We start from the raw sequence: 13197 nt of genomic DNA, 5'->3' as shown, positions 1-13197 counted from the left end.
TTTACATATTGGTTCTGGTAATATGTTCATAAGGAGCTCAAGCAACATCTATCTATATGTTATAGTGAACTACCTTGAGGTTTTACCTTAGTTCATTTAGACAAATGGAAGAAGGGAGCATGCCCCACTGACTCTCATGCTAACCCTAACTCCACCCCTGGCATGCTACTCCAATCAGTCTTCATGAAACCAAACAAAGGACACTTTTCAAGCTTTTCTGCTTTATTTTACCACACGAAGTTAAGCAATCAGGCAAAACAGTAACCTGTCATTCATAAAGACCAAGGAGTGCCTCTCATTCCCGAAAGGGACCAAAAAGGATGTTTCTTTACAAATATGCATGACATTTAGCTCATTAAACAGTCTGAAAAAAAGAAAACTCTGGTGGGCTAATCAAGTCACAAATTCAAATTAGCTTAGCTTTAAGTTTCCAAAATTGTAGTTTCTAGTGCTAATGACATCTAATTTGCCTGCAGTGGTGCACACTGACTATACTTTAAAAATCTTGCACCTAATCGAATATAAAAAAGGAACAAATAAAATTCCAAATTCACCAGCTGCAGGTATCGAACCATTTCTACTAACACACAGATACTGAACCATTTCTACTAACACACGAAGTACCAGCTTGCACTGAAAACTATCTTGAGGAACCATTAAATCAATGGCTCTGTTATTCTGCAAGTTAATTTGGCTTCCGAGGAAAAAATTCTATGATCACAAGTGTTTTTGTGTTTCTGTGTCACATGGGGGTGATGAGACCCATTACTTCAACACTATTACTGGGAACAAACACCAGCTATATGCCTTAAACACGTTACTGTGTGTAGTCTATGCAAATGTGTAAACATAGGAAGCTATCCTCTACCTTGAGGCCTATCTCCTCCACTGGCAAATATGGAGCACTCACGTCACAGGAGGCTGTAGTGGGTACTGAAATAAAAATTAATTTGACACTTTGTGGGGTCACAAAATGTTAAGCTATTTCTATAGTCTGCAGATTTGTCATTATACAACACACTGACCCAACTCCTAACAGGCTAAGCCTTACTACTGTCATAATATTGGAGACATGAGTGTTTTTTTTCTCATACTGCAGCATATATATTGCTCTGTGGAATACTGTTTCATAATATTGGCTTGATCTTAAGAGTACTATTTAGTGTCTTTCAGAGGTTTCCTAAATATTTTTATCTTCCAAGGGGAGCTGAAAAGTAACTATGTCCTGTCTGTACTCTAGATTATTATATATACCTTTCTTTTTTTTTTTTTTTAAACTAAAGGCTGGAACTTAAAAACAAAACCAGAATAAACAGGAAGTTTCTCTTTCCCCAAAAGTCGGTTGGCTGCTTGCTAACAATACGTTTACAGCAAATGTGGTGAAGGGGGTGGTCTACTTTGTCAAGTCTCAGTTGAGAAAACATCACAGAAATTAAGGTTAGCAACCCAACTCCAGGTTACCAAGTGAAAACAGCATGTGTGCTGTTAGGCAAGTATTCTTTATGATTTATGGTCAAATGCTCTTATCTGACAAACCGGTCGATAAAAGTCTTAAATGCAGGAAGGGAGAAGGTTCTTTTTCTGAATATCCAGTTTTGGATTGAAGAGATTACAAATGTTAACTTCCCCTTCAAATCAATGGAAAGAACATTAGTTCAGATCATGATAAACATCTAACATTTAAAATGTTTTCTGTATTCCAGAAATGAACTTGTCCACCAAGTTTTCTTTGGGCTCTTTCCAGGTCCCCAGTACTCAGAACAACTTATTGAGTTAAAGAGGCCGAGCAGAAGAGAAGGATAGGGAGTAAGACATAAACACTGGCTCGCTGAAGCAGCATCAGTCCCTGGATATTGCGGCAACAGTTAAAATGAACAGAATCTGCCACCCCCTTGACATGATACGTAATTGCTTGCTTCTCAAATTCTTCCCAGAAGAAAAAGTTCTGTATTCTACTGGGAAAAAATTTTTAAGAACAATTAATAAATAAGTATCCTATATTCACTTAAAAGAGGGCAAATTAAGGTGCCTTAACTATTTCACAGGTTTTTCCAATCACCACAAAACTAACGACAACATGACGATTCTATTACCCTGTCAAATGGATGGGAGCCAAGATGGCAAGTGAAGGGATATGTTTAGAGTGCTAGATTATATCTAGTGGAATGCAAAAAGCAGCTGGTATACTGAGACCAATGCTGGGTCATCAATAGCGGGCCTACCTTTCAGTTATTTTAAGTTTCATCTGTGAGACTGTGATACTTTATGAGATCAGATCGGGAGATAGTATGGTCAGTTTCTCAAGTGGTCAATCGAATGCCACTCCAAAGAACAGCCACCCCCTTTCTTGGGATGGAACTATGCTGTTGTTAGTCAACGTGCAGGGTTCAGTGAGGGAGACACAGACTTACGGGTGTTAACAGAAGACAGGGCCAGAGGAACAGCAGTCACCCTGTGTTCCTAATGCCTTGCCTATGCCCCCAACCTCCTAGGAACAGGATTCAGTAGTGCATGGGTACATCATTATAAACAAGGCCTAACGAAGCAGTGGCTTCCACATTTTAACGCGGGTTCGTGATGATACTGTCCTTTGGGATCTGCCCGCCACTGGAACACTTTAAGGAAGAAGCGGGCCCAAGCTGAGTTCCACATGCTGGGTGAGCCAGATGACCTCTGTACCCTGGTCAGCTTCTTCGATGGGGCGGATGGGGGTGGCCAGGTTTTTAAAATCATGCTTCATCTTAAAGCACACGGTCACTTCGCCCTCCTCACGCTGTGGGGTCACTTTGATGAAAATACCCACTTTGTTGGCCTTTCTGAAGGCTATAATGCTATGGAAGGAAATAAGCATAGTATTAGGCAGGTCGCAAGTCAGCCAAGCCTGTTAGACTCACAGTCATTTTATGCCCCACAGGAAATCTCTGTTGACAAGATATGATCACCATCCCGTTTGTCAACAATGAAGAGTTTCTTCAGCAAAATGCTGACCTCCTTATTTTTTTAATATTATAACAGTAAAATATAGTCATAAAAATTTTTAATGGGGAAAAGTAAGTCTTTCCTCTTATTTTCCTCTTCAGTACACAGAGAACAACTGTAAACGGTTTGGCTCTTAACCTACCAAATATTTTTCTGTGCACTTAAACTTTTCTGCTTTTTTAACCAACACAATACGGACACTATTCTGTAACATGCTTTTTTTCACTGTTTATCACAAACACCTGTCCATATTGGTATATATAGGTTTACTCCATTCTACTTAATGGGTGCACAGCGACCATAATTAGTATACACCAATTTCCCCTGTTATAAACATCCCTTCACATTAACCTTTATATACATATGGTATTATTTCTATAGGATATAGACCGATGCTAACTAGGAGCTTTAAAGGAGTTTCTGGAATACCACAAATCAGTATGTTTTGTAAATAGAGTCTGTAAATTAGGAATTTTTAGAATAGAAAAAAATCTCTTTAGTTGAAGTTTCCATTTCAGTTTTCTGATATGCACTTGAAGTTTGTGTTTAAATAACTTCAAAAAGTCAAAAGGCAATGAAATAAACAGAACTTGATCTACTATCCAGATGATACTCAATTACTTTAAGAAAAGTTACTGAAATCATATATTTACATATTATCCAGTATTAGTACTATTAATTTCCAGATATCTGGAAGTCCTAAAAAGTACAATAATGTGGAATGTAATTAATTCAATCTTCCCTTAATCTGTCATGTAATCTGACTGGAATTTATCTCAGATGATCTTTCCAGAAGTTCACCTTGGCTTAACAAATTTTTGTAGTTAAATTAATATAATTTATATAAAGTAAGGATTATAGAGAATGCATTTTGTATTATATTAACACAATCATTTTCTAGTAACTAATCAAACCTTTGATTTACATCAGATTCATTTTAAAAATTCAGTTCAAAAATAGTAAAAAAGGGCTTCCCTGGTGGCACAGTGGTTGAGAGTCCGCCTGCCGATGCAGGGGACATGGGTTCGTGCCCTGGTCCGGGAGGATCCCACGTGCCGCGGAGCGGCTGGGCCCGTGAGCCATGGCCACTGAGCCTGCGCGTCCGGAGCCTGTGCTCCGCAACGGGAGAGGCCACAACAGTGAGAGGCCCGCGTACCACAAAAACAAACAAACAAACAAAAAAAAGTAAAAAAGAAAAAATCTTTCTAGCCTTAATTTCCCAGGTAACCACTGATGCATGGGAAGCTTTTTGAAAAAAAATTCGGATTCCTGGTGCCTACCTAGACCTGTTAAAGAGAAGCTGTGGGGTCTGGTACTCTATACAGAATTAAAAAAAAAAAATTAACACACCCACGTTGGTGCTTTCTGAAGTTCACCCAAGTTTGGTAATCACCGTACTAACCTCCTCTTTGCCCTCACTTTGTCTTTCTAATTTGTCCCATGTTATTTCTTCTTTTCCGGGATCTTGCGGATTTTTTTTTTTTTTTGCGGTATGCGGGCCTCTCACTGTCGTGGCCTCTCCCATTGCGGAGCACAGGCTCCGAACGCGCAGGCTCAGCAGCCATGGCTCACGGGCCCAGCCGCTCCGCGGCATGTGGGATCTTCCCGGACCGGGGCACAAACCCGTGTGCCCTGCATCAGCAGGCGGACTCTCAACCACTGCGCCACCAGGGAAGTCCGCAGAGGGAGTTTTTGATCATTCTGTTAAAAAACCTTAAATATTCCCTACACCAGTGTATTAAATGCTATTGCTTTTCAGCTCCAAGTCCACTTTCTGTAGGCTGCTTTGTGACACGGGATTCTGCTAACCACATTTCTGCTTGGTAGGCTGGCTCCTTACCAGGCTCCCTTTAGGGGCTCTAATGGAGACCAGAAACCTGCAGGAAGAAGGGGCCTGGTCCTCCCGGTGAGCTTCCTGTCTGCATGCAGCTCCTGTGGGCAGCACTCCAGCAATGCCTCTTCACTCAGGAAGTGGCAATATCCAGGTTTTCCAACTGCACAACCAGCTTCAGCATGCCACCCCCTCCTCTGGCACCCTGTGATGCCAGTAGGCAGTGTCCCCGCTCCCATTTCCTAGAGGTCTGAGTTTCAGCTCCATGGGACTCCTCCTTCAAGCTTCTAAATTTGAATCATTTAAACCATTTCCCTTTGTTCCTTTAGCCCTGGGAGTGGTAACTGCTTCATAAAATTACCATCTCTGGGATATTTCAGATTTCTTCTTAACCTTTGAAATTACCCAGTTAACAAGTTTTTTATTAAATTCTCTCTGTTCAAATAACTGATGTGATTTCTGTTTTTAGACTGGAACCTGACTGATGTATTCCTCATCTGGGAAAGGTTTGGTTTTTTTACTTCTCAGTTATTAGGTATGAGAGAGTAAAATCTGTTACTCTAAGTTGGAAAGGCTCGGGGGCAGGTGGACAAATCCAATGGTAAATCTTTGGGGATAGAATACTATATCCTGTCCACAACCATTAACAATCATGCACTTGAAAATTTTTTAACACAGGAAACATAGGTTAAAAAAACTGTGCTTATAGAATGATCCCAATGATGGAAATGTTAATGGTGCTAATCTCTGGTGGTGAGATTTTATTTTCTTCTTCATGGTTTTATATAAAAATATATATTCACCAAATTTCTATAGTAATTATTTTTATAAATAGGAAGAAAAAATTACTTTAAAAATTCAGATAATAGGGAGGGTGGGAGGGAGGGAGACGTAAAGCAGAAACTGACACACCATTGTAAAGCAATTATACTCCAATAAAGATGTTAAAAAAAATTCAGATAAGAAAATTGAGATCTATGAGTGGGCCTCGTGTACCAGCCAACTGTGGCGTGTGTGTGTGTGTGTGTGTGTGTGTGTGTGTGTGTGTGTGTGTGACAGAAGGGTCACTCACTCAGGATCATCCTGAAAGTCCTGGGGTTCTGCCAACTCATCATACTCTGCTGCTGCATCCTTGCCAGCTAAAACAAGCTCTTTGGGAGGCACCACCACCTGGAAAGCAACACAAAGAGGGCTGCCTCAGAAGCAATCAGTGCGTTGTAAAAAATTCATTCAATGGAATACAGAAAAGTATTGCCCTGACCTAGACATGCAGAAGTAAGCAGCAAGTTTCAAGAAACATACATTATTTCACTTATAAAAAGTTTAACAAACATATTGTTTGGACATTTCTGATAAAAGTATAAGAACAAAGAAATTTAAGGGAACGGTAAAGTCAGGTGAGTGCTTACTTCACTGGGGCTGCTAAGGGTAATTTAAATGGGCAGGATGTGGGGGCTCCAATTTTGTCTTTAATGTTTTATTTCTTAAGGGGCTGGGGGAATATGGGTGTTTGCTATATTATTCTTTATGCTTTGTGGTATATCTGAGACAGTTTTTCTTTTTTTTCTTTCTTTTTTTTTTTGTGGTACGCGGGGCTCTTACTGTTGTGGCCTCTCCCGTTGTGGAGCACAGGCTCTGGACATGCAGGCTCAGTGGCCATGGCTCACGGGCCCAGCTGCTCTGCGGCATGTGGGATCTTCCCAGACCGGGGCGCGAACCCGTGTCCCCTGCATCGGCAGGCGGACTCTCAACCACTGTGCCACCTGGGAAGCCCTCATTTTTTTTAAAAAAAGAAAATACATAATGTGAAACAGTGGTTCCAACATATTTTCTGAAATGCAGATACTGGGTATGTTTTTGGCCATGAAAAACAGTTAAGCATTCTTTACACTTAGCCTTATGTTGTAACTGGCTTCAACTTTGCTATGTTAGAAGTTAACAGATAACAATGTAAACAACATTCCTAATTATGGATATAAATGTGGCCGGGGAGCTGTAAAGAGAGAGAAAAACGGCAAATCCATAAGCTGGGTATACTCATCAGGCACTTATTTCTGTCTCTATCCTCACTGGCACAGCTTATTAGTGTTATTTTAAAAAGGAGCAAGGACAGATGAGTGCCATCTCTCTTTGAAAGTGATGCTAGTAAATGAAATCATTAAAAAGCACAAGTAAAAAAAAAAGATAAATTCTCTACTAATAAGTATAACTTGAATACCAGCTAATTAAAGATACAGGCATCCTTTCTACCAACTTTTGTTTGAGTATCGTGCTGAATTATGAGTCAGTAATAGATGGTCTATAGAGAAAAGTTCTTTTTCTAAAATTACAAGTACTAGATGAATCATGAAGCAGCAAAATGTAGAAAGGCCTCATTTCATTCATTCAACCAACACTGAGAGTCAAAATCACCTATTTTAATATTTAGTATTCAGACTTCCCTGGTGGCGCAGTGGTTAAGAATCCGCCTGCCAATGCAGGGGATACGGGTTCGATCCCTGGTCCGGGAAGATCCCAGATGCCGCAGAGCAACTAAGCCTGTGCACCACAACTACTGAGCCCATGAGCCACAACTACTGAAGCCACGCACCTAGAAGCCATGCTCCGCAATAAAAGAAGCCACCACAATGAGAAGCCCGCGCACCACAACGGAGAGTAGCCCCCGCTCACCGCAACCAGAGAAAGCCTGTGTGCAGCAATGAAGACCCAACACAGCCGACAAATAAATAAATTGATTATAAAAAAATAATTTAGTTCTATGTATACTCTGTGTAACCAGAGGGCATCTAGTGGAGGCATACCAGCTTTTAAAAGGAAATGTTATTTCCTTTGTGCCTTGAAAAATGAGTATGCATCAGGCAGAAAGAGATGTGGCCATGTATGTCAGGGGAGTGGGGATGGGCAGGAGGAATTCTAGATAAAATGAATAGCATATGCAGTCCTCCAGAAGCATGAAAGTTTATGACCCATTGGATATGCTTGGATCTCAACCATTAATATGCACAATTTTGAGAATGCTAGATTTGGGGGTTTCAGGGAAGATCATCCTGGAAGGAGAGAGAGAGGTGAGGACATTAGGGAGCTCCTAAGCTATGCCAAGGAATGTGGACTTCATCCCAACATCAGAGGGACACCAAACAAGCTGCATGCCATGATCAAAATTAGATCTTAGAAAGATCACCCTAATGGCAAGACGGAAGATGGGCTGGCATGGAAATGGGGGTGAAGAAAAAACAGGGAGTTAGGAACTTACTGTCACAGTCCATGTAAGAAATGATGAGACCTTCAAAAAGGGCAGTGGCAGTGTGCTTGCAGATAAAGTAAAAAAACTCAAGAAGTGAAATCAGAAGAACTTGATGACTGTTTGGATGTGAAAATGTGACAGTGTGGAGTCCTTTAAGCCAGGGCAAATGAGGCCACTCCAGGAGAAGTCAGGGTTACTTCTGGATGAGGCAAGCGTTCCAGGATGAGGCAAAGCGTTCCTACCTTAGCAGTGCTGTTGATATTATCAGGGTCCCCCTCCTCGTACTCCAACAGAGTCACGTGGGTGAGGTTTTCCACTGGATTCGTAAGAGTCAGGAGGACCTGGCTCTCCTAGGGAAAAGGAAAGGCATCTTTCAGACATGTTCCACTGCTGCCACCTAGGTCCACTTTCTTAGATGCTTAAGTCACAAAATCATCACCCCCTCCGCCCTCCACATCTCCAGCATTACTCTTGAACAGTAACACCCACCTGTGCCTCTACATCACTGCATTCACAAAGTGCTCACTAACTCCTATTCTGTTACTTATATGCTAGTCTACATACTCTCTGGACCTGCTATTTCCCTGAGGAAATGGAATAGATCCCACAGAAAGGGCCAGTTAGTAGATGCAGAAATTCTGAGAAATACATATTATCTAAGTGATTGTTTAAAGTTTACAACGCTTGCCCTACCTAGGTCACCACTTAAGGACTACAAAGAAGGAAGCCCTCATAAATAAAATATGGGAGCCACAGGCTAGCCAGATATATTAGCATAGAAAAAAAATGGCACATCAAGACTGTAAAAGACTTTTAAGATTTCTTGAACCATAATTTGCCCTTGTTTGGTATGCTCTTTACATTAGCAAAAAAAAAAAAAATTAAAATGAACAGGGACTATAAAAGTGTCTTTATGAGCAGCATGAAAGAACTAAGACACTGCTCCAGAACACTGTGCAATTCACTGGGGTGTCTGTGTGTGGGAGATAAGGACCTCAAAGAAGAGAGGGGCTGTGGTAAAGAAGAAATCTAGTTGATTGCTGATATCTCACACATACACACACATGAGATGGTGGAAAATCTCCTGGCTGGAGGAGAGCTGAAGATGCCTGTGGGGTCTAACATCTCCTTTCTTTCCCTGCCATGATTCTACCTCAATGTAATGTGCACACTGCTCCTTCTGCATATATTTCAAAGATGCTGTTATCAAGAATCCCAGCCTAAGGACACTTAAAATCTCAATCACTTTATTATTTCAAACTTTCTTCTTTTTTATCCCTTGCTCATTGCATCCCATGTCAAATACACACAGCCACCACATACACATATACACACATCTTTGATCAATTAATTCTTTCTCTTCCTGTAAATAAGCATGGTACTAACCTTCATGTAGCGAAGGTTGGGAATTGACATGATTCTCACTTCTGGGATATAATTGCTATGTGTGAATAAAAAAATCATTAATGGTCATTGGAGTCTCTTAAAATTGTTACTTTTTTTTTAAAGCTAGTGCAGCAAAGAAACGATTTCTTCATGTTCATTAGAACATGTCAGAGAAAATTTTAAAGAATCATACCAATACGATAAGAACTTAAGATATGAAACCAAACTGGTAATGAATTCTTTCTGAAATCTTACGTATACCTCTAGTTTAGAGCCTATATGTGAGTGCACCATGGCAGATATCTCTACCTTATATATGTATTAGATATATTTTTTGAGATTTTTATTAATTCATTTCTGTAAATCTATAGGCAACCGGTTACAAGATCCAAGACTGATTTAATAATACATTATAGGGGTATAAAAACACTACCACATACTTACCACTTTTATATAGCACTTACTATGTGTAACATTTGAAGTATGTTACAAATATTAACTCATGTAATCTTCACTGCAACTGCGTAAAATAGATATTACTATTATCCCCATAATAAAGAGGAAGAAACTAGGCTTGGGAGAAGTAGCTTGCTGGTAAGCGGCCAGCATTCAAATCTAGGCAGTCTGGCTGCAGGGTCCTTGCTCTTAACCACTATGTTATGCTACCTCTTTTAAATAAGACAATAGAATTTTGTACTTATATGTGCTTGTTCTGGACTCAAAACCTCAAAACCCAGGTTCAAATTCCAGCTTAGTGTTTATATACCAAGATACTTCTTTGTAAAGAGCAGGACAAGATATTTACCTCTTTGTGTCTCGGTTATAAAATGAGAACATTGAAAGTACCTTTATCTTGAGGTTATTGTGAAGAATAAATCAAATAATAGTGCAAAAAGTGCTTGGAACAAAACATGCATAAATGCTATCGTGCATATATTAACATAAGACAAAATCTACTGCAGAAACACTACAAGTGGGCAGGGGTAGGAGTGCATCTTAGCATTAAGGTATTTTAACTTCAGACTAGGTATTTTTCATGACAGTCATCAGGACTACCTGAGTAACTTGATACAAATTCAAGAGCCCCACTATCAAGGATTTGGATTTAGCTGGTCTGATGTGTGACCAGAACACATGTATTTAAGATTCCCCGGTGACTCTGCTATGATGTCAGAAGAAAAGCACTTTTTTTCAAAGGAATCTTAAGAAATTGATGCAAAGCACATCCTGCCATTCAGGATTTCTGTAATGAGTGTAATTCTTAATTAAAGGAGTTTGTACCACACTTCACATGCCATTTTTGTAGTCCTAACCAGTCATGCATTAAATAATAGTTGGGAAAACAGAACATACTGTATGGTGATTTACAGTTACAAAGCATTTGTGAACATATAGCTCATTTGATCCTTCTCAACAACCACAAGAGAGAGGCAGGACAGGTGTTATGCCCATTTCAGAGATGAGGGAAATCAGTTTAGACAAATTCTGTGACAGAACCCATATCTGGCCCTCCTAGTTCCTTCCTCCTAAGTCATGAGACCAGCACTTCTCTGCCATTTTGACTGCCAATGATTTCTTCTTAATTGTTGCATAATATTCTACATGAGTGTATCTCAATTTAATCAAGTATTTCTTTGTTAATGGTTAATCAGTTTGACATTAAAATTGTTTCCAGCTTTTTGCCTTTAAAATGTTATAACACACATCTTTATGTATTGGTCTTTATATATTGCTTTGTTTCTACAGAATAGATTCCTGAGATAGCACTACCAGGTTAAAAGGTCTATGTCATTTTGTCTTGATATTCCAGGTCTCTCTCCAAAAAAAGACTCTAGCAATTCAGTCTATGAACAATGTATGCAAGTATGCTTACCCAAACGCTCACAAGCACTCAATACTACTTATTATTTAAAATTTTTCCTATTAGTCTCAGCATCTTTCCATATATTTACCGGTCATTTGGAATTTCTTTTCTGTGAGTTACATGTTCAAATTCTTTGTCTTACCTCATCCCCCCCCCGCAACAAGCCCATTCCAGGGATATTCAACTTTTATTTATCATGGAGTAGCAAATATTCTTTCTTGCTCTACTGTCTCAGGACTTTGTTGTCAATTTTGGTTTTTACAACTCATATCTTTCTACTAAGATCAAAGCTGGCTACTTTCCTTAATGGCTTCTGGGCTTCCTGCCTTACTTGGGAAGGGCTCTCTCACCCTTAAGTCAAGACAATAGTTTCCTAATTTTTCTTGTTTGATAGATGATGTTCATACACAAAATTCCCTTCTACTGACAAGTCTCAGTGAGTTAATGCTAATTTAATCACTTTTATCCCACTCAACAAAGCTTATCAGAAAACAGTTAAATAGCATGAACATTGTTACAGGGATATTCCTCCATCTGCTATATTTTATTAATTTATTATTATTATTATTTTTTGCGGTACATGGGCCTCTCACTGCTGTGGCCTCTCCTGTTGCGGAGCACAGGCTCCGGACGCACAGGCCCAGCGGCCATGGCTCACGGGCCCAGCCGCTCCGCAGCATGTGGGATCCTCCTGGACCGGGGCAGAAACCCGCGTCCCCTGCATCGGCAGGCGGACTCTCAACCACTGCACCACCAGGGAAGCCCTATTTTATTAATTTTTTTAAGAGATCATTCCCAAACAGAGGTACTTTATCATTTGTGATGAATGACTAGTGACTCTCTAACCAGCAACATACCACATTGCCACAGGCCATACTATCACGTGCCCTGATATAACACCCTGGATTCTGTGTCAGTAAATTTGCCTTCAAGTTCCTGGTATGTATTTCAAAACCAAAACAGGAACAAAACAGCAAGATTATTCTGAAGTAGTTTCTCTTTCCTTTTTTAAGCCAAGAGTAAGCACATGTCACAGTGAAAAAACAAAAATAACAGTAACCCAAAACACCAATCCCAAATACTCACACAGCAACCAGCTGGATTTTGAATTTGATAGATGTTGGATTAAATTCTGGCTTGCTCAGATTATGTTCACATTTCTAAAAAGAAAAAAATATGTATCAGAGGAAAACAGGAACACACTCTGCTGATCCAGAGACCTGCCAAATCCAGAAGCATAGCATTTACTACAGTTTGGTTTTATTTTGCTGCAAGATCACAGATGTTTTGAAATAGAGTGTATACTACCCATAACCAAAATATACAAAAGATGTTTTGGACTTCCAGAAATAAGCAACCACACTATCAAATATTAATAAGCTTGTAGTGCTTCAAAACTACTGAAATAATAACTAACACAGACTTCTTATTAAGCGTGAACGATGTGGATTTTTCTGAGTTTTCCTCTTCGTTTTGTTTGTTTGTTTGCCCGTGCCTTGTGGCATGCGGGATCTTAGTTCCCTGACCAGGGGTGGAACCTGTGCCCCCTGCAGTGGAAATGTGGAGTCTTAACCACCTGACCACCAGGGAAGTCCCTTCCTTGTTTTCTTTTATATTATTATTAGTCCTTTTTAATTTCTTTACTACTAGCCTAAAAGATATGCATTCTTGGTTTAAGTGAATTTAAATGTCACATCAACTTTATGAGGTAGGTGTAGGTACTCTAATTATTATTGTCCCTATGTCACAGATGATAAAAATGGGACACAGGAAAGGTATATAATCTGTGCAAACGTCACAGAGCCAGTGAGACTTGGAGCTGGGATTTAAATCCAAGTGGTATGATTCCAGATCTCATGCTTTAAAATACAGTAACAATTACTTGCTTACTTT

The 13197-nt window shown here is 39.8% G+C and overlaps 1 protein-coding gene across 2 annotated transcripts in view; it reads right to left on the bottom strand.

The window, feature by feature from the left end:
* Positions 1-204: 204 nt before the first annotated feature.
* Positions 205-13197, bottom strand: part of DCTN4 (dynactin subunit 4) — a 31773-nt gene continuing 18780 nt past the window's right edge. For both annotated transcript variants that reach the window (XM_059061536.2, XM_067032096.1), the window contains 5 exons: positions 12391-12464; positions 9441-9495; positions 8297-8404; positions 5883-5980; positions 205-2831 (listed from right to left, as the gene is read on the bottom strand). In XM_059061536.2, the coding sequence (XP_058917519.1) occupies positions 2618-2831; positions 5883-5980; positions 8297-8404; positions 9441-9495; positions 12391-12464 (549 nt within the window). In that variant the 3' untranslated portion in view covers positions 205-2617. The remainder of the gene's footprint in view (positions 2832-5882; positions 5981-8296; positions 8405-9440; positions 9496-12390; positions 12465-13197) is intronic.

This window comes from Kogia breviceps, chromosome 4 (genome assembly GCF_026419965.1).
Source record: "Kogia breviceps isolate mKogBre1 chromosome 4, mKogBre1 haplotype 1, whole genome shotgun sequence".
In the NCBI taxonomy this organism is placed as follows: domain Eukaryota; kingdom Metazoa; phylum Chordata; class Mammalia; order Artiodactyla; family Physeteridae; genus Kogia; species Kogia breviceps.
The sequence above is the reverse complement of the archived record's forward strand: the minus strand, read 5'-3'. Positions and strand labels throughout refer to the sequence as shown.